Raw genomic sequence first — 25,843 nt, 5'->3', positions numbered from 1 at the left:
ATTGGTAAGGCCACACTTGGAATACTGTGTACAGTTCTGGTCACCCTATTATAGAAAGGATATTATTAAACTAGAAAGAGTGCAGAAAAGATTTACTGGGATGCTCCCGGGACTTGATGGATTGAGTTATAAGGAGAGGCTGAATTGACTGGGACTTTTTCCTCTGGAGCGTAGGAAGCAGAGGGGTGACCTTATAGAGGTCTATAAAATAATGAGGGGCACAGATCAGCTAGATAGTCAATATCTTTTCCCAAAGGTAGGGGAGTCTAAAACTAGGGGGCATAGGTTTAAGGTGAGGGGGGAGAGATACAAAAGTATCCAGAGGGGCAATTTTTTCACACAGAGGGTGGTGAGTGTCTGGAACAAGCTGCCAGAGGTAGTAGTAGAGGCGGGTACAATTTTATCTTTTAAAAAGCATTTAGACAGTTACATGGGTACGATGGGTATAGAGGGATATGGGCTGAATGCGGGGAATTGGGATTAGTTTAGGGGTTTTAAAAAAAAAGGGCGGCATGGACAAGTTGGGCCGAAGGGCCTGTTTCCATGCTGTAAACCTCTATGACTCTATACGCACCCCCTGTACACAGGACATATGCGCCCCATGTACACAGGATGTAGACACCTTGTGTACACAACACATATACACCTTCCGTACACAGGAAATATACGCCTACTATATAAAGGACATATACGCGCCTGTACACAGACTTCATTGTCTTCCTGGGTCTTTTTCCTGTCCATTTCCTTGTTTCTGGAACTTTCTCTCTGAAATCAGGGCTCTGGGCCAACTGCTGGCAGATGGGATTAGGTGGGAGTTCAGGTGTTCCTAATGTGTTGGTGTGGACTCTGTGGGCCGAAGGGCCTCTTCTGCACTGTATGATTCTCTGAAATCCATCATCTGAAACTCCCACTTTTCTGTTCCTCGCTGGATAATTGGCACTTTCTCCTGGGTCACTCTCTTTCCCACTGTTCCACTTTTATTTTCAGGTTTCTGGGTTATCTTCTGATTTTCCAGGGCGGGAGAATAGGCAAAAGAACTGGGGTTCCAGGAACTTGCAATCCCCAGTCCTCGAGTCCCAGTCTCCGAGGCCCGGTCTCTGAGGCCCGGTCTCCGAGGCCCGGTCCCCGAGGCCCGGTCCCCGAGGCCCGGTCCCCGAGGCCTGGTCTCCGAGGCCCGGTCTCCGAGGCCCGGTCCCCGAGGCCCAGACTCCAAAGCCCAGACTCCGAGGCCCAATCCCCGAGGCCCGGTCTCCGAGGCCCGGTCCCCGAGGCCTGGTCTCCGAGGCCCGGTCTCCGAGGCCCGGTCCCCGAGGCCCAGACTCCAAAGCCCAGACTCCGCGGCCCGGTCCCCGAGGCCCGGTCCCCGAGGCCCGGTCCCCGAGGCCCAGGCTCCGAGGCCTAGGCTCCGAGGCCCAGGCTCTGAGGCCCAGGCTCCGAGGCCCAGGCTCCGAGGCCCGGTCCCCGAGGCCCGGTCCCCGAGGCCCGGTCCCCGAGGCCCATCCTCCATTTTTAAAGGGATGCATTTCTATTTTTCTCTGGTGTGTAACAGTGTATGTTGAACACCTATTGAATAGTGTATATGATACTGTACACTCCCAGCTATTATACATGAACCATGAATGGTCATCTTGTCCAAACTGCCAAGTATCAACTCACTCCAAGTATTTATCCGAAAGCTCTTTGAGTCAACCCTCTCCAATTCTTCATCTCTCAAATGGAAGCTGGATTGTTGTGGGTTATTCAGAGTTCATGCTGAAACGTGGGAGGGTCAGTCATTATCTTTCATTTCATTTCATGGGATGTGGGTGTCACTGGCAAGGCCAACACTTATTGCCCATCATTAACTGCCCATTTCAGAGGGCAGTTGAGAGTCACCCACATTGCTGTGGTCCTGGAGTCACATGTAGGCCAGGCTGGGTAAGGACAGCAGATTTCCTTCCCCAAAGGACATTAGTGAACCAGATGGGTTTCTCCGACAATCGACAATGGTTTCATGGTCATCATTACTAAGACTAGCTTTCTATTTCAGATCTTATTAATCAAATTGAAATTCCACCAGCTGCTGTGGTGGGATTTGAACCCGTGTCCCTCCCAGAGCTTTAACCTGGGGGGTCTCTGGATTGCCAGTGACAATATCGCTATGCCACAGGAGGTAGCAGTTTCAGGTAACCCTTGGTCAAACAGACATTGATAACAGCATGTTTAATTTCCTGTTCACAGTATTTTTTCTCTGGAGCGTAGGAGGCTGAGGGGTGATCTTATAAGTGTCTATAAAATAATGAGGGGCACAGATCAGCTGGATAGTCAATATCTTTTCCCAAAGGTAGGGGAGTCTAAAACTAGAGGGCATAGGTTTAAGGTGAGAGGGGAGAGATACAAAATTGTCCAGAGGGGCAATTTTTTCACACAGAGGGTGGTGAGTGTCTGGAACAAGCTGCCAGAGGTAGTAGTAGAGGCGGGTACAATTTTGTCTTTTAAAGAGCGTTGAGACAGTTACATGGGTACGATGGGTATAGAGGGATATGGGCCAAATGCTGGCAATTGGGACTAGCTTAGGAGTTTTAAAAAAAAGGGGCGGCATGGACAAGTTGGGCCGACAGGCCTGTTTCCATGCTGGAAACCTCTATGACTCTATGACCTCTTTGCCTCTTTTCTGTCTCCCGGGACATTTACCTGCAGTCTGACAGATCAGTTCATCTACTCCTGGGTTACAGTCTGATGTCCCGTCACAGACCTGCTCACTCCCCAGGCAGCGATTATCCGGACACTGGAATTCTCCGGAGCCACACACACAGTTATATTCATCGCTGAAATCTCCACAGTCATCGTGGCCGTCACATCGCCGTACGTACGGAATGCATTGCTCCATCCAACACTGGAACTCTGCATCTCCACATGGGGACCAACAACCTGCACAAAGGTCAAACATCAGCCTTTACAAACTCATCCTGACAGTCAACAATACCGGAGCATCCTTCCACAGCACCTTCCAAACACAGCCACCATTATCGAGAAGGACAAGGGCAGCAAATACCTGGGGCTGGGTGGCACAGTGGTTGGCACTGCTGCCTCACAGAGCCAGGGACCCGGGTTCAATTCCAGCCTCAGGTGCCTGTCTGTCTGTGCAGAGTCTGCACGTTCTCCCCATATCTGCGTGGGTTTCCTCTGGGTGCTCCAGTTTCCTCCCACAGTCCAAAGGTGTGCGGGTTAAATCCCTCCTGGACACATCTAACAAATTGCTCTCCACCCGAGTCCCTGGCTGGAAGGGAGTCCCGGTCATTATGGGGTCAGTTAAAGTCACCCATCACAGCTACCCTGCTTTTTTCACACCTTTTCAGTATCTGACTACACAACTGCTCCTCTGTCTCCTGTGGGCTATTGGGAGGTCTATAGTACACTCCCAACATTGTGGTTTCACCCTTCCTAACCCTGAGCTCCACCCATAATGCCTCACTACAAGATCACTCCAATGTGTCCTCCCTCAACACAGCTGTGATCTGCTCCCTGATCAGCAATGTAACTCCCCTACCCCTTTTGTTTCCCCTTCTGTCCCGTCTAAAACAACAATATACAATAAATGGCAGAGTCATCAAGACTATAGAAACACAGAGGGACCGAGGTGTGCAAGTCCACAAATCCTTGAAGGTGGCAGCACAGGTGGAGAAGGTGGTGAAGAAGGCATATGGTATGCTTGCCTTTATAGAATGGGGTATAGAGTATAAAAGCTGGAGTCTGATGATGCAGCTGTATAGAACGCTGGTTAGGCCACATTTGGAGTACTGCGTCCAGTTCTGGTCGCCGCACTACCAGAAGGACGTGGAGGCGTTAGAGAGAGTGCAGAGAAGGTTTACCAGGATGTTGCCTGGTATGGAGGGTCTTAGCTATGAGGAGAGATTGGGTAAACTGGGGTTGTTCTCCCTGGAAAGACGGAGAATGAGGGGAGATCTAATAGAGGTGTACAAGATTATGAAGGGGATAGATAGGGTGAACGGTGGGAAGCTTTTTCCCAGATCAGAAGTGACGATCACGAGGGGTCACGGGCTCAAGGTGAGAGGGGCGAAGTATAACTCAGATATTAGAGGGATGTTTTTTACACAGAGGGTGGTGGGGGCCTGGAATGCGCTGCCAAGTAGGGTGGTGGAGGCAGGCACGCTGACATCGTTTAAGACTTAGCTGGATAGTCACATGAGCAGCCTGGGAATGGAGGGATACAAACGAATGGTCTCATTGGACCAAGGAGCGGCGGAGGCTTGGAGGGCCGAATGGCCTGTTTCCCGTGCTGTACTGTTCTTTGTTCTTTAATATCCCGGAATGTTAAGCTGCCAGTCCTGTCCCTCCTTTAAACATGTCTCCGAAATTGGAATTACATCACAGTTCCATGCAGTAATCCAGGCTCATTCCCCAAGACTAGTATGGCCCCCTCCCTGGTTCGATCGACAAAGGTTGGAGAAGAATTAGTGCGACATATTAACACTGGTGTGTTAGGGACGATTACAGTGAGTGACTGGGCTACCCTCATCGTACCCTTAATGAAACCAGATGGTTCAGTTCTTATTTGTGGTGATTTTAAAACAGCCATAAATCCAGTGTTGTGTGCTGATCAATATCCGCTTCCACTAATTGAAAATTTGTTTACGTTTATTTATCAGTATCACAAGTAGGCTTATATTAACACTGCAATGAAGTTATTGTGAAAATCCCCAAGCCGCCACACTCCAGCGCCTGTTCGAGTCAATGCACCCTAACCAGCACGCCTTTCAGACTGTGAGAGGATACCGGAGCACTCGGAGGAAACCCACACAGACACGGGGAGAACGTGCGGACTCCACACAAACAGTCACCCAAGCCAGGAATTGAACCTGGGTCCCTGGCACGGTGAGGCAGCAGTGCTGACCCACTGTGCCACCGTGTTGGGTTTGCTGGGTTATCAGGTGGGCAGAAATTCTGCGAGATTGGTCTTTCACCAGCATAGTTACAGATGAATGTAGCCGCTGAATCTCACCCATTGCTTACCATCGTGACTCATAAAGGTCTTTTTCATTATGAAAGATTGCCTTTTGGAATAACATCCGCATCAGTCCTATTTTACTCCCCTTACCTGCTTCATCTGAGTGATCAGAGAATCCACAGTCCAGCTTTCCATCACAGACTTGTTGTGTGAGAATACATCGTCCATTCCCACAGCGGAACTCCTTGTCTGTACAGGCGGGAGCCGGGCAGTCTTTCTCATCGGAGCGGTCAGTGCAATCTGGACGGCCATTGCAGCGGTCAGTCTGTGTCACACACTGACCGTTTGAACATTGGAAATGCCGTGGGTCACACGTTGGCACACAGAATTCATCGGAGCCGTCCCCACAATCATCCTCATTATCACAGACCCACATCCTGGGGATACAGCGGCCACTGTGGCACGGAAACTCCGAGTCCAGGCACTGGGGCAACTGCTCACAAGGCTGACCCCTGCATATCCACTCTCCCTCCTGGCAGGTACTGTGAGTCATGGAGAAGGAAGAGAATGAGGAAAATGGTTACAGCGCAGAGGGCCCGTGTGTGAGTGCTGCTCCCTCTCTCTGTGTAACGCTGCACATTCTTCCTCGATTGAACCTGCCTCCCCTACACTGCCGCCCTGTCACCAATCACCAAAAACAGAATTCTGCCCATGAACCGTTGCTGCTTCTGCCACTTATCCAAAATCTGCACCCTCGCCTTCTCAATCCTTCCACCAATGAGAACAGATTCTCTCGGTCTACTCTGCCCAGTCTATTCAATCTCCTCTCGCTATTCCCCAATCTGAAAGGGTGAAAGAGTTTGAAAATCTCCAGGCCAGTAATCCCAGGATCTAGGTCAGCAATCCCAGGATCCAGCCCAGTATTTCCAGGATCCAAGCCAGTAATCCCAGGATCCAGGCCAGTAATCCCGGGATCCAGGTCAGTAATCCCAGGATCCAGCCCAGTATTCCCAGGATCCAAGCCAGTAATCCCAGGATCCAGGCCAGTAATCCCAGGATCCAGGCCAGTAATCCCGGGATCCAGGTCAGTAATCCCAGGATCCAGCCCAGTATTCCCAGGATCCAAGCCAGTAATCCCAGGATCCAGGCCAGTAATCCCAGGATCCAGGCCAGTAATCCCGGGATCCAGGTCAGTAATCCCAGGATCCAGCCCAGTATTCCCAGGATCCAAGCCAGTAATCCCAGGATCCAGGCCAGTAATCCCAGGATCCAGGCCAGTAATCCCGGGATCCAGGCGAGTAATCCCAGGATCCAGGACAGTAATCCCGGGATCCAGGACAGTAATCCTGGGATAAAGAACAAAGAACAAAGAACAGTACAACACAGGAACAGGCCCTTTGGCTCTCCAAGCCTGCGCCGCTCATGTGCCCGAATAGACCATTCATTTGCATCCCTCTATTCCCAGTCTGTTCATGTGGCTATCTAGATAAGTCTTAAACGATCCCAGCGTGTCCGCCTCAATCACCTTGTTTGGGAGTGCGTTCCAGGCCCCCACCACCCTCTGTGTAAAATACGTCCCTCTGACATCTGTGTTGAACCTTGCCCCCCTCACCTTGTACCCGTGACCCCTTGTGTTCATCACCTCCGACCTGGGAAAAAGCTTCCCACTGTTCACCCTATCTATGCTCTTCATAATTTTATACACCTCTATTAGGTCGCCCCTCATCCTCCGTCTTTCCAGGGAGAACATCCCCAGTTTACCTAATCTCTCCTCATAGCTAAGACCCTCCATACCAGGCAACATCCTGGTAAACCTCCTCTGTACTCTCTCCAAAGCCTCCACGTCCTTCTGGTAGTGTGGTGACGAGAACTGGACGCAGTATTCCAAATGTGGCCTAACCAACGTTCTATATAACTGCAACATCAGATGCCAACTTTTATATTCTATGCCCCGTCCAATAAAGGCAAGCATGCCATATGCCTTCTTCACCACCTTCTCCACCTGTGCTGCCACCTTTAAGGATCTGTGGACTTGTACACCCAGGTCCCTCTGTGTGTCTATACTCCTGATGGTTCTGCCATTTATTGTATAGCTCCCCCTTACATTAGATCTACTGAAATGCATCACTTCGCATTTATCTGGATTAAATTCCATCTGCCATTTCTCGGCCCAATGTTCCAGCCTATCTATATAAGAACATAAGAAATAGGAGCAGGAGTAGGCCATCTAGCCCCTCGAGCCTGCCCCGCCATTCAATAAGATCATGGCTGATCTGACGTGGATCAGTACCACTTACCCGCCTGATCCCCATAACCCTTAATTCCCTTACCGATCAGGAATCCATCCATCCGCGCTTTAAACATATTCAGCGAGGTAGCCTCCACCACCTCAGTGGGCAGAGAATTCCAGAGATTCACCACCCTCTGGGAGAAGAAGTTCCTCCTCAAGAGGGGATCTTATTGAAACATATAAGATGATTAGAGGTTTAGATAGGGTGGATAGTGATAGCCTTTTTCCTCTGATGGAGAAATCCAGCACGAGGGGGCATGGCTTTAAATTGAGGGGGGGTAGTTATAGAACCGATGTCAGGGGTAGGTTCTTTACCCAGAGGGTGGTGAGGGATTGGAATGCCCTGCCAGCATCAGTTGTAAATGCGCCTAGTTTGGGGGCGTTTAAGAGATCCGTAGATAGGTTCATGGACGAAAAGAAATTGGTTTAGGTTGGAGGGTCACAGTTTTTTTTTTTAACTGGTCGGTGCAACATCGTGGGCCGAAGGGCCTGTTCTGCGCTGTAATGTTCTATGTTCTATGTTCTATGTTCAACTCTGTCTTAAACCGACCCCCCTTTATTTTGAGGCTGTGTCCTCTAGTTTTATCTTCCTTACTAAGTGGAAAGAATCTCTCCGCCTCCACCCTATCCAGCCCCCGCATTATCTTATAAGTCTCCATAAGATCCCCCCTCATCCTTCTAAACTCCAACGAGTACAAACCCAATCTCCTCAGCCTCTCCTCATAATCCAAACCCCTCATCTCCGGTATCAACCTGGTGAACCTTCTCTGCACTCCCTCCAATGCCAATATATCCTTCCTCATATAAGGGGACCAATACTGCACACAGTATTCCAGCTGCGGCCTCACCAATGCCCTGTACAGGTACATCAAGACATCCCTGCTTTTATATTCTATCCCCCTCGCGATATAGGCCAACATCCCATTTGCCTTCTTGATCACCTGTTGTACCTGCAGACTGGGCTTTTGCGTCTCATGCACAAGGACCCCCAGGTCCCTTTGCACGGTAGCATGTTTTAATTTGTTTCCATTGAGATAATAATCCCATTTGTTATTATTTCCTCCAAAGTGTATAACCTCGCATTTCTCAACGTTATACTCCATTTGCCATATCCTCGCCCACTCACTCAGCCTGTCCAAATCTCTCTGCAGATCTTCTCCGTCCTCCACACGATTCACTTTTCCACTTATCTTTGTGTCGTCTGCAAACTTTGTTACCCTACACTCCGTCCCCTCCTCCAGATCATCTATATAAATGGTAAACAGTTGCGGCCCGAGTACCGATCCCTGTGGCACGCCACTAGTTACCTTCCTCCAACCGGAAAAACACCCATTTATTCTGACTCTTTGCTTCCTGTCGGATAGCCAGTCCCCAATCCACTTTAACACACTACCCCCAACTCCGTGTGCCCTAATCTTCTTCAGCAGCCTTTTATGGGGCACCTTATCAAACGCCTTTTGGAAATCCAAAAACACCGCATCCACCGGTTCTCCTCCATCAACCGCCCTAGTCACATCTTCATAAAAATCCAACATGTTCGTCAAGCACGACTTTCCCCTCATGAATCCATGCTGCGTCTGATTGATCGAACCATTTCTATCCAGATGCCCTGCTATCTCCTCTTTAATAATGGATTCCAGCATTTTCCCTACTACAGACGTTAAGCTGACCGGCCTATAGTTACCCGCCTTTTGTCTCCTTCCTTTTTTAAACAGCGGCGTAACATTAGCAGTTTTCCAATCAACCGGCACTACCCCAGAATGCAACGAGTTTTGATAAATAATCACTAACGCATCCACTATTACCTCTGACATTTCTTTCAATACCCTGGGATGCATTCCATCCGGACCTGCTGTATCCTGCTGTATTCTCTGACAATGTTCATCACTATCCGCAATTCCAGCAATCTTCGTGTCGTCCGCAAACTTACTGATCACACCAGCTACATCTTCCTCCAAATCATTTATATATATCACAAACAGCAGAGGTCCCAGTACAGAGTCCTGCGGAACAGACCTCCAACTGGAAAAAAAAAGACCCCTCCACTGCTACCCTCTGTCTTCTCTGGCTAAGCCAGTTCTCCACCCATCTAGCTAGCTTACCTTTTATCCCATGAGATTTAACCTTTTGCACCAGCCTGCCGTGAGGGATCTTGTCAAACGCTTTACTAAAATCGATATAGACGACATCCACGGCCCTTCCCTCGTCAATCGTTTTTGTCACCTCCTCAAAAAACCCAACCAAATTTGTGAGGCATGACCTCCCTCATACAAAACCATGTTGTCTATCGCTAATGATATTATTCAGTTCTAAATGTGTATAGATCCTATCTCAGAGAATCTTCTCCAACAATTTCCCTACCACGGACGTCAAGCTCACCGGCCTATAATTATCCGGGTTATCCTTGCTACCCTACTTAAATAACCGGACCACATTTGCTATCCTCCAATTCTCTGGGACCTCACCTGTGTCCAATGAAGAAACAATGATTTCTGTTAGAGGCCCAGCAATTTCATCTCTTGTCTCTCTCAGTAATCTCGGGCAGATGCCATCTGGCCCTCGATATTTGTCTACCTTAATGCTTTCTAAAACACCTGACACTTCCTCCCTTGTAATTGCGATTTGTTCTAATCGCAATCTCATTAGTGACAGACAGCATGGTTTTGTAAGAGGGAGGTCGTGCCTTACAAATTTGGTGGAGTTTTTTGAGGAAGTGACAAAAACGGTTGATGAAGGAAGGGCCATGGATGTCGTCTATATGGATTTCAGTAAGGCATTTGACAAAGTCCCACATGGCAGGTTGGTTAAGAAGGTTAAGGCTCATGGGATACAAGAAGAAGTGGCTAGATGGGTGGAGAACTGGCTTGGCCACAGGAGACAGAGGGTAGTGGTCGAAGGGTCTTTTTCCGGCTGGAGGTCTGTGACCAGTGGTGTTCCGCAGGGCTCTGTACTGGGACCTCTGCTATTTGTGATATATATAAATGATTTGGAAGAAGGTGTAACTGGTGTAATCAGCAAGTTTGCGGATGACACGAAGATGGCTGGACTTGCGGATAGCGAAGAGCATTGTCGGGCAATACAGCAGGATATAGATAGGCTGGATAATTGGGCGGAGAGGTGGCAGATGGAGTTTAATCCGGATAAATGCGAAGTGATGCATTTTGGAAGAAATAATGTAGGGAGGAGTTATACAATAAATGGCAGAGTCATCAGGAGTATAGAAATACAGAGGGACCTAGGTGTGCAAGTCCACAAATCCTTGAAGGTGGCAACACAGGTGGAGAAGGTGGTGAAGAAGGCATATGGTATGCTTGCCTTTATAGGACGGGGTATAGAGTATAAAAGCTGGAGTCTGATGAAGCAGCTGTATAGAACGCTGGTTAGGCCACATTTGGAGTACTGCGTCCAGTTCTGGTCGCCGCACTACCAGAAGGACGTGGAGGCATTTGAGAGAGTGCAGAGAAGGTTTACCAGGATGTTGCCTGGTATGGAGGGTCTGAGCTATGAGGAGAGATTGGGTAAACTGGGCTTGTTCTCCCTGGAAAGACGGAGAATGAGGGGAGATCTAATAGAGGTGTACAAGATTATGAAGGGTATAGATAGGGTGAACAGTGGGAAGCTTTTTCCCAGGTCGGAGGTGACGATCACGAGGGGTCACGGGCTCAAGGTGAGAGGGGCGAAGTATAACTCAGATATCAGAGGGACGTTTTTTACACGGAGGGTGGTGGGGGCCTGGAATGCGCTGCCAAGTAGGGTGGTGGAGGCAGGCACGCTGACATCGTTTAAGACTTACCTGGATAGTCACATGAGCAGCCTGGGAATGGAGGGACCAAGGAGCGGCACAGGCTTGGAGGGCCGAAGGGCCTATTTCCTGTGCTGTACTGTTCTTTGTTCTTTGTTTTGTAATGGGTCTACACATCCCTCTGAGACACTACCAATCAACGTGTCCCTCTCCTTTGTGAATTCTGATGCAAAGTATTCATTTAGGATCTCACCTACTTCCTTGGGTTCTAAGCATAATTCCCCTCCTTTGTCCCTGAGAAGTCCGACTCTTTCTCTGACAACCCTCTGGTTCCTAACGTATGTATAAAATGTCTTGGGATTCTCCTTAATCCTGTCTGCCAAGGACAATTCGTGACCCCTTTTTGCCCTTCTAACTCCCTGCTTGAGTTCTTTTCTACTTTCTCTGTATTCCTCCAGTGCCCCATCTGTTTTTAGCTGCCTGGACCTCATATATGTCTCTTTTTTCTTTTTGATTAGACCCACAATTTCTCTGGTTATCCACGGCTCTCGAATCCTGTCTTTCCTGTCCTTCCTTTTTACAGGCACATGCCTGTCCTGCACTCCTATCAACTGCTGCTTAAAAGACTCCCACATGCCAGATCTGCAGATATCCACTCCATCTGACGAAGGGGCAGCGCTCCGAAAGCTGATGGCATTTGCTACCAAATAAACCTGTTGGACTTTAACATGGTGTTGTTAAAACTCTTACTGTGTTCACCCAATTGTGAACACAGAGCGCCTCGCCAATAGTGAACACAGAGCCCGCCCCCAATAGTGAACACAGAGTCCACCCCCAATAGTGGACACAGAGCCCCTTGCCAATAGTGAACACAGAGCCCGTTCCCAATAGTGAACAATGCCCGCCCCCAATAGTGAACACAGAGCCCCTCGCCAACAGTGAACACAGAGCCCTGCCCCCAATAGTGAACACTGGGGAGGGGCTCTGTGTTCACTATTTGGGGCGGGGCTCTGTGCTCACTATTGGGGTTGGGGTTCTGTGCTCACTTTTGGGGAGGGGCTCTGTGCTCACTATTGGGAGAGGGGCTCTGCTCACTATTGGTCAGGGGCACTGTGCTCATTATTGGGAGCAGGGCTCTGTGCTCACTAATGGGAGGTGGGGCTCTGTACTCACTATTGGGGAGGGGGTCTGTACTCACTATTGGGGAGGGGGTCTGTGCTCACTATTGGGGAGGGGGTCTGTGCTCACTATTGGGGAGGGGCTCTGTGCTCACTAATGGGGGGCGGGGCTCTGTACTCACTACTGGGGAGGGGCTCTGTGCTCACTAATGGGGGTGGGGCTCTGTACTCACTATTGGGGAGGGGGTCTGTGCTCACTATTGGGGAGGGGCTCTGTGCTCACTATTGGGGGTGAGGCTCTGTACTCACTACTGGGGAGGGGCTCTGTGCTCACCATTGGGGAGGGGCTCTGTGCTCACTAATGGGAGGTGGGGCTCTGTGCTCACTATTGTGGAGGGGCTCTGTGCTCACTCTTATGGGAGGGGCTCTGTGTCACTATTGGGGGTGGGGCTTTGTGCTCACTATTGGGGAGGGGCTCTGTGCTCACTATTGGGGAGGGGCTCTGTGCTCACTATTGGGGAGGGGCTCTGTGCTCACTATTGGGGAGGGGCTCTGTGTTCACTATTGGGGAGGGGCTCTGTGCTCACTATTGGGGAGGGGCTCTGCGCTCACTATTGGGGAGGGGCTCTGCGCTCACTATTGGGGAGGGGCTCTGCGCTCACTATTGGGGAGGGGCTCTGTGCTCACTATTGGGGAGGGGCTCTTTGCTCACTATTGGGGAGAGGCTCTGTGCTCACTATTGGGGAGGGGCACTGTGTCACTATTGGGGAGGGGCACTGTGTCACTATTGGGGAGGGGCACTGTGTCACTATTGGGGAGGGTCACTGTGCTCACTATTGGGGAGGGGCTCTGTGCTCACTATTATGGGAGGGGCTCTGTGTCATATTGGGGGTGGGGCTTTGTGCTCACTGTTGGGGAGGGGCTCTGTATCACTAATGGGGCGGGGCTCTGTATCACTATTGGGGAGGGGCTCTGTGTCACTATTGGGGGTGGGGCACTGTGCTCACTGTTGGGGGAGGGGCTCTGTGCTCACAAATGGGGAGGGGATCTGTATCAATATTGGGGAGAGGCTCTGTGTCACCATTGGGGAGTGGCACTGTGTCACTATTGGGGAGGGGCACTGTGTCACTATTGGGGAGGGTCACTGTGTCACTATTGGGGAGGGGCACTGTGTCACTATTGGGGAGGGGCACTGTGTCACTATTGGGGAGGGTCACTGTGTCACTATTGGGGAGGGGCACAGTTTCACTATTGGGGGGGGGCATTGTGTCACTATTGGGGAAGGGCACTGTGTCACTATTGGGGAGGGGCACTGTGTCACTATTGGGGAGGGGCACTGTGTCACTATTGGGGAGGGGCTCTGTGTCACCATTGGGGAGGGGCTCTGTGTCACCATTGGGGAGGGGCACTGTGTCACTATTGGGGAGGGGCACTGTGTCACTATTGGGGAGGGGCACTGTGTCACTATTGGGGAGGGCCACTGTGTCACTATTGGGGAGGGGCTCTGTGCTCACTATTGGGAGCGGGGTTCTGTGTTTTGGGGGGAGGGGCTCTGTGTTCTGACGGTGGGGTTCTGTGCTCACTATTGGAAGAAAGGCCCTGTGCTCATTATTGGAGGAGGGGCACTGTGCTCACTATTGTGGGAGGGCTCTGTGTTGTGGCGGTGGGATTCTGTGTTTTGGGGGTGGGGCTCTGTTCACTATTGGGGCGGGGCTTTGTGCTCACTATTGTGGGAGGTGCTCTGTGCTTTGGGGGTGGGGCTCTGTGCTCACCATTGGGGGCAGGGCTCTGTGATTTGGGGGCGAGGCTCTGTTTTGGGGCGGTGCTCTGTGCTCACTATTGGGGGCGGGGCTCTGTGTTTTGGGGGCGGGGCTCTGTTTTGGGGTGGGGTGCTGTGCTCACTATTGGGCTCTGTGTTTTGGGGGTGGGGTTGTGTTTTTGGGGCGGGGCTCTGTGTTTTGGGGGCGGGGCTCTGTTCACTATTGGGACGGGGCTCTGTGTTCACTATTGGGATGGGGCTCCCTGCTCACTATTGGGGGCGAGGCTCTGTGTTTTGGGGTGGGGCGCTGTGCTCACTATTGGGGGCGGGGCTCTGTGTTTTGGGGTGGGGCGCTGTGCTCACTATTGGGCTCTGTGTTTTGGGGGCAGGGCTCTGTTCACTATTGGGACAGGGCTCAGTGCTCACTATTGGGGTGGGGCTCTGTGCTCACTATTGGGGGCGGGGCTCTGTGCTCACTATTGGGGGCGGGGCTCTGTGCTCACTATTGGGGGCGGGGCTCTGTGCTCACTATTGGGGGTGGGGCTCTGTGTTTTGGGGCGGGGCTCTGTGCTCACTATTGGGTTGTGTTTTGGGGTGGGGCGCTGTGCTCACTATTGGGCTCTGTGTTTTGGGGCGGGGCTCTGTGCTCACTATTGGGCTCTGTGTTTTGGGGCGGGGCTCTGTGTTTTGGGGGCGGGGCTCTGTGTTTTGGGGTGGGGCGCTGTGCTCACTATTGGGCTCTGATTTGGGGGCAGGGCTTTGTGCTCACTATTGGGGGCGGGGCTCTGTGTTTTGGGGGCGGGGCTCTGTTCACTATTGGGACGGGGCTCTGTGCTCACTATTGGGCTCTGTGTTTTGGGGCGGGGCTCTGTGTTTTGGGGGCGGGGCTCTGTATTTTGGGGTGGGGCGCTGTGCTCACTATTGGGCTCTGATTTGGGGGCAGGGCTTTGTGCTCACTATTGGGGGCGGGGCTCTGTGTTTTGGGGGCGGGGCTCTGTTCACTATTGGGACGGGGCTCCGTGCTCACTATTGGGGGCGGGGCTCTGTGTTTTGGGGGCGGGGCTCTGTTTTTGGGGCGGGGTTTACTCACCAGTTCTGACAATCCTGAGTGATTCTGGTTCCCACGGGAAACTCGGCTTCTCCCCAAGAACAGGAACATTCCGAGGGTTCAATACATCCGGAATCTGGATGGGAAGAAACACTGGAATTACACCCACAGGGTCAACAAGCGGGATGTGGGGAGAGGGGGCAGTGTCCGGGGGTGGGTGGGAGCGTCCGGGGGGTCAGTGTCCAGGGGGTGGGTGGGAGCGTCCGGGGGGGTCAGTGTCCGGGGGGTGGGTGGGAGCGTCCGGGGGGGTCAGTGTCCGGGGGGTGGGTGGGAGCGTCCGGGGGGGTCAGTGTCCGGGGGGTGGGTGGGAGCGTCCGGGGGTGTCAGTGTCCGAGGTGGGGGAGGCTCAGTGTCCTGGGGCGAGTCATTGTCCTGGGGGGGGGGGGCGGGGGGGTCTGTGTCCGGGAGGGGGTCAGTGTCCGCGGGGGGGTCAGTGTCCGGGGGGGGGGTCAGTGTCCTGGGGAGGGTCATTGTCTGGGGGTGGGGTCATTGTCCGGGGGTGGGGTCATTGTCCAGGGGTGGGGTCATTGTCCAGGGGTGGGGTCAGTGTCTGGGGAGGGTCATTGTCCAGGGGTGGGGTCAGTGTCTGGGGGAGGGTCAGTGTCCAGGGGTGGGGTCAGTGTCTGGGGAGGGTCATTGTCCAGGGGTGGGGTCAGTGTCTGGGGGAGGGTCAGTGTCCGGGGGTGGGGTCATTGTCCGGGGGTGGGGTCAGTGTCCGGGGGTGGGGTCATTGTCCGGGGGTGGGGTCAGTGTCTGGGGAGGGTCATTGTCCGAGGGTGGGGTCAGTGTCTGGGGGAGGGTCAGTGTCCGGGGGTGGGGTAAGTGTCCTGGGGAGGGTCAGTGTCTGGGGGAGGGTCAGTGTCCGGGGGTGGGGTCAGTGTCTGGGGAGGGTCATTGTCGGGGGGTGGGGTCAGTGTCTGGGGGAGGGTCAGTGTCTGGGGGTGGGGTCAGTGTCCTGGGGAGGGTCAGTGTCCGGGGGTGGGGTCAGTGTCCTGGGGAGGGTCAGTGTCAGGGGGTGGGGTCATTGTCCGGGGGTGGGGTCATTGTCCGGGGGTGGGGTCATTGTCCGGGGGTGGGGTCAGTGTCCGGGGGAGGGTCAGTGTCCTCGGGGGAGTGGGGTGTTAGTGTCCTGGGGAGGGTCAGTGTCCAGGGGGGGGGTTAGTGTCATAGGGGAGTCAGTTTCCAGGGGGTCAGTGTCCGGGGGAGGGTCAGTGTCTGGGGGGGCTTTAGTGTCCTGCGGGGGGGGGGGGGTGGGGCTCAGTGTTCCTGGGGGTGGGTGGTCAGTATCTATGGGTCAGTGTCCTGGTGGGTTGTTCAGCGTCCTGGGGGGTGGGTAATTGTTCTTGGGGGGGGTCAGTGTCAGAGGGGGGAATCAGTATCCCAGGGAGGAGTTTTTTGAGGAAGTGACAAAAACGGTTGATGAAGGAAGGGCCGTGGATGTCGTCTATATGGATTTCAGTAAGGCATTTGACAAAGTCCCACATGGCAGGTTGGTTAAGAAGGTTAAGGCTCATGGGATACAAGGAGAAGTGGCTAGATGGGTGGAGAACTGGCTTGGCCATAGGAGACAGAGGGTAGTGGTCGAAGGGTCTTTTTCCGGCTGGAGGTCTGTGACCAGTGGTGTTCCGCAGGGCTCTGTACTGGGACCTCTGCTATTTGTGATATATATAAATGATTTGGAAGAAGGTGTAACTGGTGTAATCAGCAAGTTTGCGGATGACACAAAGATGGCTGGACTTGCGGATAGCGAAGAGCATTGTCGGGCAATACAGCAGGATATAGATAGGCTGGAAAATTGGGCGGAGAGGTGGCAGATGGAGTTTAATCCGGATAAATGCGAGGTGATGCATTTTGGAAGAACTAATGTAGGGAGGAGTTATACAATAAATGGCAGAGTCATCAGGAGTATAGAAACACAGAGGGACCTAGGTGTGCAAGTCCACAAATCCTTGAAGGTGGCAACACAGGTGGAGAAGGTGGTGAAGAAGGCATATGGTATGCTTGCCTTTATAGGACGGGGCATAGAGTATAAAAGCTGGAGTCTGATGATGCAGCTGTATAGAACGCTGGTTCGGCCACATTTGGAATACTGCATCCAGTTCTGGTCACCGCACTACCAGAAGGACGTGGAGGTGTTAGAGAGAGTGCAGAGAAGGTTTACCAGGATGTTGCCTGGTATGGAGGGTCTTAGCTATGAGGAGAGATTGGGTAGACTGGGGTTGATCTCCTTGGAGAGACGGAGAATGAGGGGAGATCTAATAGAGGTATACAAGATTATGAAGGGTATAGATAGGGTGAACAGTGGGAAGCTTTTTCCCAGGTCGGAGGTGACGATCACGAGGGGTCACGGGCTCAAGCTGAGAGGGGTGAAGTATAACTCAGACATCAGAGGGACGTTTTTTACACAGAGGGTGGTGGGGGCCTGGAATGCGCTGCCAAGTAGGGTGGTGGAGGCAGGCACGCTGACATCGTTTAAGACTTACCTGGATAGTCACATGAGCAGCCTGGGAATGGAGGGATACAAACGATTGGTCTAGTTGGACCAAGGAGCGGCACAGGCTTGGAGGGCCGAAGGGCCTGTTTCCTGTGCTGTACTGTTCTTTGTTCTTTGTTCTTTGAGGAGGGTCACTGCCCGGGGTGGCGGGGGGGGGGGGGGGGGGTCACTGCCCGGAGTGGCGGGGGGGGGGGGGTGGAGGGGGGGGTGGCGGGGGTGCCGGGGAGGGTGGGGGTGGCGGGGTGGCGGGGTGGCGGGGGGGGTTGGCGGGGGTGCCGGGGCGGGTGGGGGTGGCGGGTGGGGCGGGGGGGCAGTGTCGAGTCGGGGGGTCACTGTCCTGCGGGAGATTCACTATCCAGTCTTTCCCCTGTTGGTTGCTCTGTTTCTTACCATGACAGACGGTTCCCTTGGGGCAGAAACAGCCCTCGACACATGAGAGGGGGGGGCAGGGGATTTTCGGACCCCCTCGGAGGTCTGAGCAGCTCTGGGGGCAGGTGGAGCCACAAGCCTGGTACACCTCGCCCTTGTCACACTGCATCGCTGTAAGACAGAGAGAGACCCATCCTTATTCATTACACAACCTGGACAGGCCAGCTTGACAAATTCCCCATGTTCCTCCTTCACACCAAGATTGGCTTCCTCTAGACGCTTCAGAGAAGGAAACCTCATCAAAAATCGGGAAAGTCTCAGAGTCAGACTGAAAACCAATCTGTTTCTCTCCGGAGAAAGAGGAAGATTCTCACGCCAGATCTTCTGACACTTTGTCACGAATCCTACAGTGCAGAAGGAGGCCATTCAGCCCATTGAGTCTGCACTGACTACAATCCCACCCAGGCCCAGCCCCATAACCCATTGCATTTACCCTGCTAATCCCCCTGACACTAAGGGGCAATTTAGCATGGCCAATCCACCTAACTCTCACATCTTTGGACTGTGGGAGGAAACCGGAGCACCCGGAGGAAACCCACGCAGACACGGGGAGAACGTGCAGGCTCCACACAGACAGTGACCCAAGCCGGGAATCGAACCCGGGTCCCTGGCGCTGTGAAGCTGCAGTGCTAACCACTGTGACACCCCCTTGCCATCCCAAGAATACCTCCAAACGAAGGTGGCAACTGACTTGTTACTTACAAAGGGTTATTGTAATATAAATGCCCATCATTCATAAGAACATAAGAACATAAGAAATAGGAGCAGGAGTAGGCCATCTAGCCCCTCGAGCCTGCCCCGCCATTCAATAAGATCATGGCTGATCTGACGTGGATCAGTACCACTTACCCGCCTGATCCCATAACCCTTAATTCCCTTACCGATCAGGAATCCATCCATCCGCGCTTTAAACATATTCAGCGAGGTAGCCTCCACCACCTCAGTGGGCAGAGAATTCCAGAGATTCACCACCCTCTGAGAGAAGAAGTTCCTCCTCAACTCTGTCCTAAACTGAACCCCCTTTATTTTGAGACTGTGTCCTCTAGTTTTAACTTCCTTACTAAGTGGAAAGAATCTCTCCGCCTCCACCCTATCCAGCCCCCGCATTATCTTATAAGTCTCCATAAGATCCCCCCTCATCCTTCTAAACTCCAACGAGTACAAACCCAATCTCCTCAGCCTCTCCTCATAATCCAAACCCCTCATCTCCGGTATCAACCTGGTGAACCTTCTCTGCACTCCCTCCAATGCCAATATATCCTTCCTCATATAAGGGGACCAATACTGAACACAGTATTCCAGCTGCGGCCTCACCAATGCCCTGTACAGGTGCATCAAGACATCCCTGCTTTTATATTCTATCCCCCTCGCGATATAGGCCAACATCCCATTTGCCTTCTTGATCACCTGTTGTACCTGCAGACTGGGCTTTTGCGTCTCATGCACAAGGACCCCCAGGTCCCTTTGCACGGTAGCATGTTTTAATTTGTTTCCATTGAGATAGTAATCCCATTTGTTATTATTTCCTCCAAAGTGTATAACCTCGCATTTATCAACGTTATACTCCATTTGCCATATCCTCGCCCACTCACTCAGCCTGTCCAAATCTCTCTGCAGATCTTCTCCGTCCTCCACACGATTCACTTTTCCACTTATCTTTGTGTCGTCTGCAAACTTCGTTACCCTACACTCCGTCCCCTCCTCCAGATCATCTATATAAATGGTAAATAGTTGCGGCCCGAGTACCGATCCCTGCGGCACGCCACTAGTTACCTTCCTCCAACCGGAAAAACACCCATTTATTCCGACTCTTTGCTTCCTGTCGGATAGCCAGTCCCCAATCCACTTTAACACACTACCCCCAACTCCGTGTGCCCTAATCTTCTTCAGCAGCCTTTTATGGGGCACCTTATCAAACGCCTTTTGGAAATCCAAAAACACCGCATCCACCGGTTCTCCTCCATCAACCGCCCTAGTCACATCTTCATAAAAATCCAACATGTTCGTCAAGCACGACTTTCCCCTCATGAATCCATGCTGCGTCTGATTGATCGAACCATTTCTATCCAGATGCCCTGCTATCTCCTCTTTAATAATGGATTCCAGCATTTTCCCTACTACAGACATCCCTGCTTTTATATTCTATCCCCCTCGCGATATAGGCCAACATCCCATTTGCCTTCTTGGGTGTGGAATGGACTGCCTGCAGTGATAGTGGAGTCAGACACTTTAGGAACAATTAAGCGGTTATTGGATAGGCACATGGAGCACACCAGGATGGTAGGGAGTGGGATAGCTTGATCTTGGTTTCAGATGAAGGTCGGCACAACATCGTGGGCCGAAGGGCCTGTTCTGTGCTGTAATGTTCTATGTTCTATGTTCAGACGTTAAGCTGACCGGCCTATAGTTACCCGCCTTTTGTCTCCTTCCTTTTTTAAACAGCGGCGTAACATTAGCCGTTTTCCAATCAACCGGCACTACCCCAGAATGCAACGAGTTTTGATAAATAATCAAAGTTCAATGGATCAAATCCTAAGTGACCTTAACGGTGCCCAGTGTTATCCCAGCAATATTTCATTCACAGGTAAAGATAAACTGGAACATTTATGGGACTTGAGCCCGTGATCTCTGCGTGGATCAGCGGCTGGTCTTAAACTCACACAAATCGTGAACCCTGACGGTGAGGCCGCGGTTTGTGATTTTTGCCGCCCTCTCACTGACAATATCGCCACGGTGACGCCAATAATGGGAAAGAATCTGAGTTTAATGAATTGAAATAATTGTTAATTATCCACCCCCCCCCGCCCAATATCTCTCCCCTTCACTAAATCTTCGTATCCTCACCAACGTGTCATCAGGTCGGCGAGATTTACAACGGGTTCACCCAGACGAGAACCCCCTGTTTGTGAGGGTCTCGCTGGGGGTGTAAAGGTCAGTACAGCCCCTGGGGGAGAGGGACATGGCACTGCCAGGTTGGGACCATGTCAGCGATGACTCTTTGGGTTGGGGGCGGGTGGAAATCCCCCAAGACCCCCATGGTGGGGTGGGGGGAGGTTATTTCTTATTCTGATGGGGACCTGGTTTCCATGCAGCTGGGCTTTGTCAATGTGTCAAGGCCCCACGCCTCAACATTGACAGCACGGTGGCACAGTGGTTATCACTGCTGCCTCACAGCGTCAGGGACCCGGGTTCGATTCCCGGCTTGGATCACTGTGTGTGTGGAGTTTGCACATTCTCCCCGTGTCTGCGTGGGTTTCCTCCGGGTGCTCCAGTTTCCTCCCACAGTCCAAAAGATGTGCGGGTTATTGAATTATTGAATTCAAATTCCACCATCTGCTGTGATGGGATTCAAACCGGGGTCCCCAGAATATTCGCTGAGTTTCTGGATTAATAGTCTAGCAATAATACCGCTCAGCCATCGCCTCACCAACATCTGACTATTTTTACTGGAAAACCATCCTTGTCGCCGGTTTTGCCCCTCCAGAGATAACCAGGAGTTACAGCATCTGGTAAGAGGCGGCTGAGGGACTTCACTGGTGCATTCTGGGAGACGTCGGACCAGCAACATTTACCAAGAAGTGGGAAGCGGAAGATCGGGTGTAAAGGAGCGGGAAGCCCGAAACACTACATCAATGTTTCCCCCCCTCCCTCCTCCTCTGACCAAAAAAAAAGGCCACTGTGAGACGGTAAAAGTGAAGGGAAGAGTTTTATAATTTGTCTTAAACATTTTAATTGGTGCTCGAAATGTCAGTCAGTGGGGTTCAGTGCTGTACTTGAGATGTGGGAGATCCGCGACGCTTCCAGCGTCTCGGACAACTACGTCTGCAGGAAGTGCACCCAATTACAGCTCCTTACAGATCGCATGGATAGGTTGGAGCAGCAGTTGGATGCACTTGGAGCATGAAGGAGGCGGAAAGCGTCATAGATAGGAGCTTTAGAGACATGGTCACACCGAAGGTGCAGGCAGATAGATGGGTGACTGCTAGAAGGGGCAGGCAGTCAGTGCAGGAATCCCCTGTGGTCGTCCCCCTCTCTAACAAGTATACCATTTTGGGTACTGTTGGGGGAGATGGGCTCTGAGGGGATTCCAGGAGCAGCAGCCAAAGCACTGGTACCACGGCTGGCTCTGTCGTTAAGCAGGGAGGGACAAAGAGCACTAGAGCAATAGTTATCGGGGACTCTATAGTTAGCGGTACAGATAGGCGTTTCTGTGGACGTGAAAGAGACTCCAGGATGGTATGTTGCCTCCCTGGTGCCAGGGTCCAGGATGTCTCTGAACAGACAGAAAGCATTCTGAAGGGAGAGGGTGAACAGCCAGAGGTCGTGGTACATATTGGTACTAACGACATAGGCAGGAAGAGTGATGAGGTCCTGCAGCAGCAGTTTAGGGAGTTAGGTAGAAAGTTAAAAAGCAGGACCTCTAGGGTTGTAATCTCAGGATTACTCCCTGTGCCACGTGCCAGTGAGGCTAGGAATAGGAAGATAGTGCAGCTCAACACGGAGCATTCGGAACAAGGTGAATGAGTTGATGGTGCAAATCAGCACAAGTGGGTACGATCTAGTGGCCATTACAGAAACGTGGCTGAAAGGTGACCAGGACTGGGAGATGAATATCCAGGGGTATCAGGCGTTTAGGAAGAATAGACAGGAAGGAAAAGGTGGTGGGGTCGCGCTATTAATAAGAGATAATATCAGGGTAGTACTGAGGGATGACATAGGCTCTGAGGAACAAAACGTGGAATCGTTATGGGTAGAGATGAGGAATAGTAGAGGGAGAAAGACACTAGGAGGTGTGGTATATAGGCCCCCAAATAATAATGTTGAGGTGGGGAGGGCTATAAACAAGCAGATAAGGGATGCGTGTAAAAACGGAACGGCAATAATCATGGGGGACTTCAACATGCACATTGACTGGCAGACTCAAGTCGGTAAGGGTGGAATGGAGGAAGAGTTCTTAGAATGCTGTCAGGATAGTTTCCTTGAACAGCATGTTACGGAACCGACGAGGGAACGAGCTATTTTGGATCTGGTATTGTGTAACGAGGTAGGTAGAATTAAGGATCTTATTGTGAAGGACCCTCTTGGGTCTAGTGACCACAATATGGTCGAATTTCTGATTCAGATGGAAGAGGAGAAAGTTTGGTCTCAAACCAGTGTCCTCTGTTTGAACAGAGGGAAATATGATAGGATGAGGGATGAATTGGCTAAGGTAGACTGGGAGAGCAGGCTGGCAGGTAGGATAGCTGAGGAACAGTGGAGGATTTTTAAGGAGATCCTTTTCAGTTCTCAGCAAAAATATATTCCAGCAAAAAACAAGGATTGTAAGAAAAGGGAGAACCAGCCGTGGATAACGAAGGAAATAAAGGAGAGTATTAAAATAAAAACAGCTGCGTACAGAGTGGCCAAAAATAGTGGAGAAACAAGTGATTGGGAAAAATTTAAGAAACAACAAAGAGAGACTAAGAAAGCGATAAAGAAAGGAAGGATAGACTATGAAGCTAGACTAGCAATTAATATAAAAAATGATAGTAAAAGTTTTTATAAATATATAAAAAGGAATAGAGTGGCTAGAGTGAATGTTGGACCCTTGGAGGACGAGAGGGGGGAGTTAATAGTGGGAAATGAGGATATGGCTGAGTCTTTAAATAAGTTTTTTGTGTCGGTCTTCACGGTGGAGGACACAAATAGTTTGCCAAATATTAACGATAGAGGGTTGGCAGCAGGAGAAATACTTAATACGATTAATGTTACCAGAGAGGCAGTGCTGGGTAGACGAATGGGACTGAAGGTGGACAAGTCCCCGGGTCCGGATGGAATGCATCCCAGGGTATTGAAAGAAATGTCAGAGGTAATAGTGGATGCGTTAGTGATTATTTATCAAAACTCGTTGCATTCTGGGGTAGTGCCGGTTGATTGGAAAACGGCTAATGTTACGCCGCTGTTTAAAAAAGGAAGGAGACAAAAGGCGGGTAACTATAGGCCGGTCAGCTTAACGTCTGTGGTAGGGAAAATGCTGGAATCCATTATTAAAGAGGAGATAGCAGGGCATCTGGATAGAAATGGTTCGATCAATCAGACGCAGCATGGATTCATGAGGGGAAAGTCGTGCTTGACGAACATGTTGGATTTTTATGAAGATGTGACTAGGGCGGTTGATGGAGGAGAACCGGTGGATGCGGTGTTTTTGGATTTCCAAAAGGCGTTTGATAAGGTGCCCCATAAAAGGCTGCTGAAGAAGATTAGGGCACACGGAGTTGGGGGTAGTGTGTTAAAGTGGATTGGGGACTGGCTATCCGACAGGAAGCAAAGAGTCGGAATAAATGGGTGTTTTTCCGGTTGGAGGAAGGTAACTAGTGGCGTGCCGCAGGGATCGGTACTCGGGCCGCAACTGTTTACCATTTATATAGATGATCTGGAGGAGGGGACGGAGTGTAGGGTAACGAAGTTTGCAGACGACACAAAGATAAGTGGAAAAGTGAATCGTGTGGAGGACGGAGAAGATCTGCAGAGAGATTTGGACAGGCTGAGTGAGTGGGCGAGGATATGGCAAATGGAGTATAACGTTGAGAAATGCGAGGTTATACACTTTGGAGGAAATAATAACAAATGGGATTATTATCTCAATGGAAACAAATTAAAACATGCTACCGTGCAAAGGGACCTGGGGGTCCTTGTGCATGAGACGCAAAAGCCCAGTCTGCAGGTACAACAGGTGATCAAGAAGGCAAATGGGATGTTGGCCTATATCGCGAGGGGGATAGAATATAAAAGCAGGGATGTCTTGATGTACCTGTACAGGGCATTGGTGAGGCCGCAGCTGGAATACTGTGTGCAGTATTGGTCCCCTTATATGAGGAAGGATATATTGGCATTGGAGGGAGTGCAGAGAAGGTTCACCAGGTTGATACCGGAGATGAGGGGTTTGGATTATGAGGAGAGGCTGAGGAGATTGGGTTTGTACTCGTTGGAGTTTAGAAGGATGAGGGGGGATCTTATGGAGACTTATAAGATAATGCGGGGCTGGATAGGGTGGAGGCGGAGAGATTCTTTCCACTTAGTAAGGAAGTTAAAACTAGAGGACACAGCCTCAAAATAAAGGGGGGGTCGGTTTAAGACAGAGTTGAGGAGGAACTTCTTCTCCCAGAGGGTGGTGAATCTCTGGAATTCTCTGCCCACTGAGGTGGTGGAGGCTACCTCGCTGAATATGTTTAAAGCGCGGATGGATGGATTCCTGATCGGTAAGGGAATTAAGGGTTATGGGGATCAGGCGGGTAAGTGGTACTGATCCACGTCAGATCAGCCATGATCTTATTGAATGGCGGGGCAGGCTCGAGGGGCTAGATGGCCTACTCCTGCTCCTATTTCTTATGTTCTTATGTTCTTAAACAGCTGGTGCAGGAGGGAGGGTTTCAGATATAGAACATAGAACATAGAACAGTACAGCACAGAACAGGCCCTTCGGCCCACGATGTTGTGCCGAGCTTTATCTGAAACCAAGATCAAGCTATCCCACTCCCTATCATCCTGGTGTGCTCCATGTGCCTATCCAATAACCGCTTAAATGTTCCTAAAGTGTCTGACTCCACTGTCACTGCAGGCAGTCCATTCCACACCCCAACCACTCTCTGCGTAAAGAACCTACCTCTGATATCCGTCCTGTATCTCCCACCATGAACCCTATAGTTATGCCCCCTTGTAATAGCTCCATCCACCCGAGGAAATAGTCTTTGAACGTTCACTCTATCTATCCCCTTCATCATTTTATACACCTCTATTAAGTCTCCCCTCAGCCTCCTCCGCTCCAGAGAGAACAGCCCTAGCTCCCTCAACCTTTCCTCATATGACCTACCCTCCAAACCAGGCAGCATCCTGGTAAATCTCCTCTGCACTCTTTCCAGCGCTTCCACATCCTTCTTATAGTGAGGTGACCAGAACTGCACACAATATTCCAAATG

The 25,843-nt window shown here is 51.3% G+C and overlaps 1 protein-coding gene across 1 annotated transcript in view; it reads right to left on the bottom strand.

Moving 5' to 3' along the window:
* Window positions 1-5,839: 5,839 nt before the first annotated feature.
* Window positions 5,840-25,843, bottom strand: part of LOC144486972 (SCO-spondin-like) — a 98,143-nt gene continuing 78,139 nt past the window's right edge. Inside the window, exons 10-13 of the mRNA XM_078205008.1 lie at window positions 17,850-17,999; window positions 14,948-15,041; window positions 11,731-11,999; window positions 5,840-6,294 (exon numbers count right to left, since the gene is read on the bottom strand). Coding sequence (XP_078061134.1) covers window positions 5,840-6,294; window positions 11,731-11,999; window positions 14,948-15,041; window positions 17,850-17,999 — 968 coding nt within the window. The remainder of the gene's footprint in view (window positions 6,295-11,730; window positions 12,000-14,947; window positions 15,042-17,849; window positions 18,000-25,843) is intronic.

This window comes from Mustelus asterias, unplaced genomic scaffold (assembly GCF_964213995.1).
Source record: "Mustelus asterias unplaced genomic scaffold, sMusAst1.hap1.1 HAP1_SCAFFOLD_546, whole genome shotgun sequence".
Lineage (NCBI taxonomy): Eukaryota > Metazoa > Chordata > Chondrichthyes > Carcharhiniformes > Triakidae > Mustelus > Mustelus asterias.
This window is presented reverse-complemented; position numbering and strand designations above follow the sequence as displayed.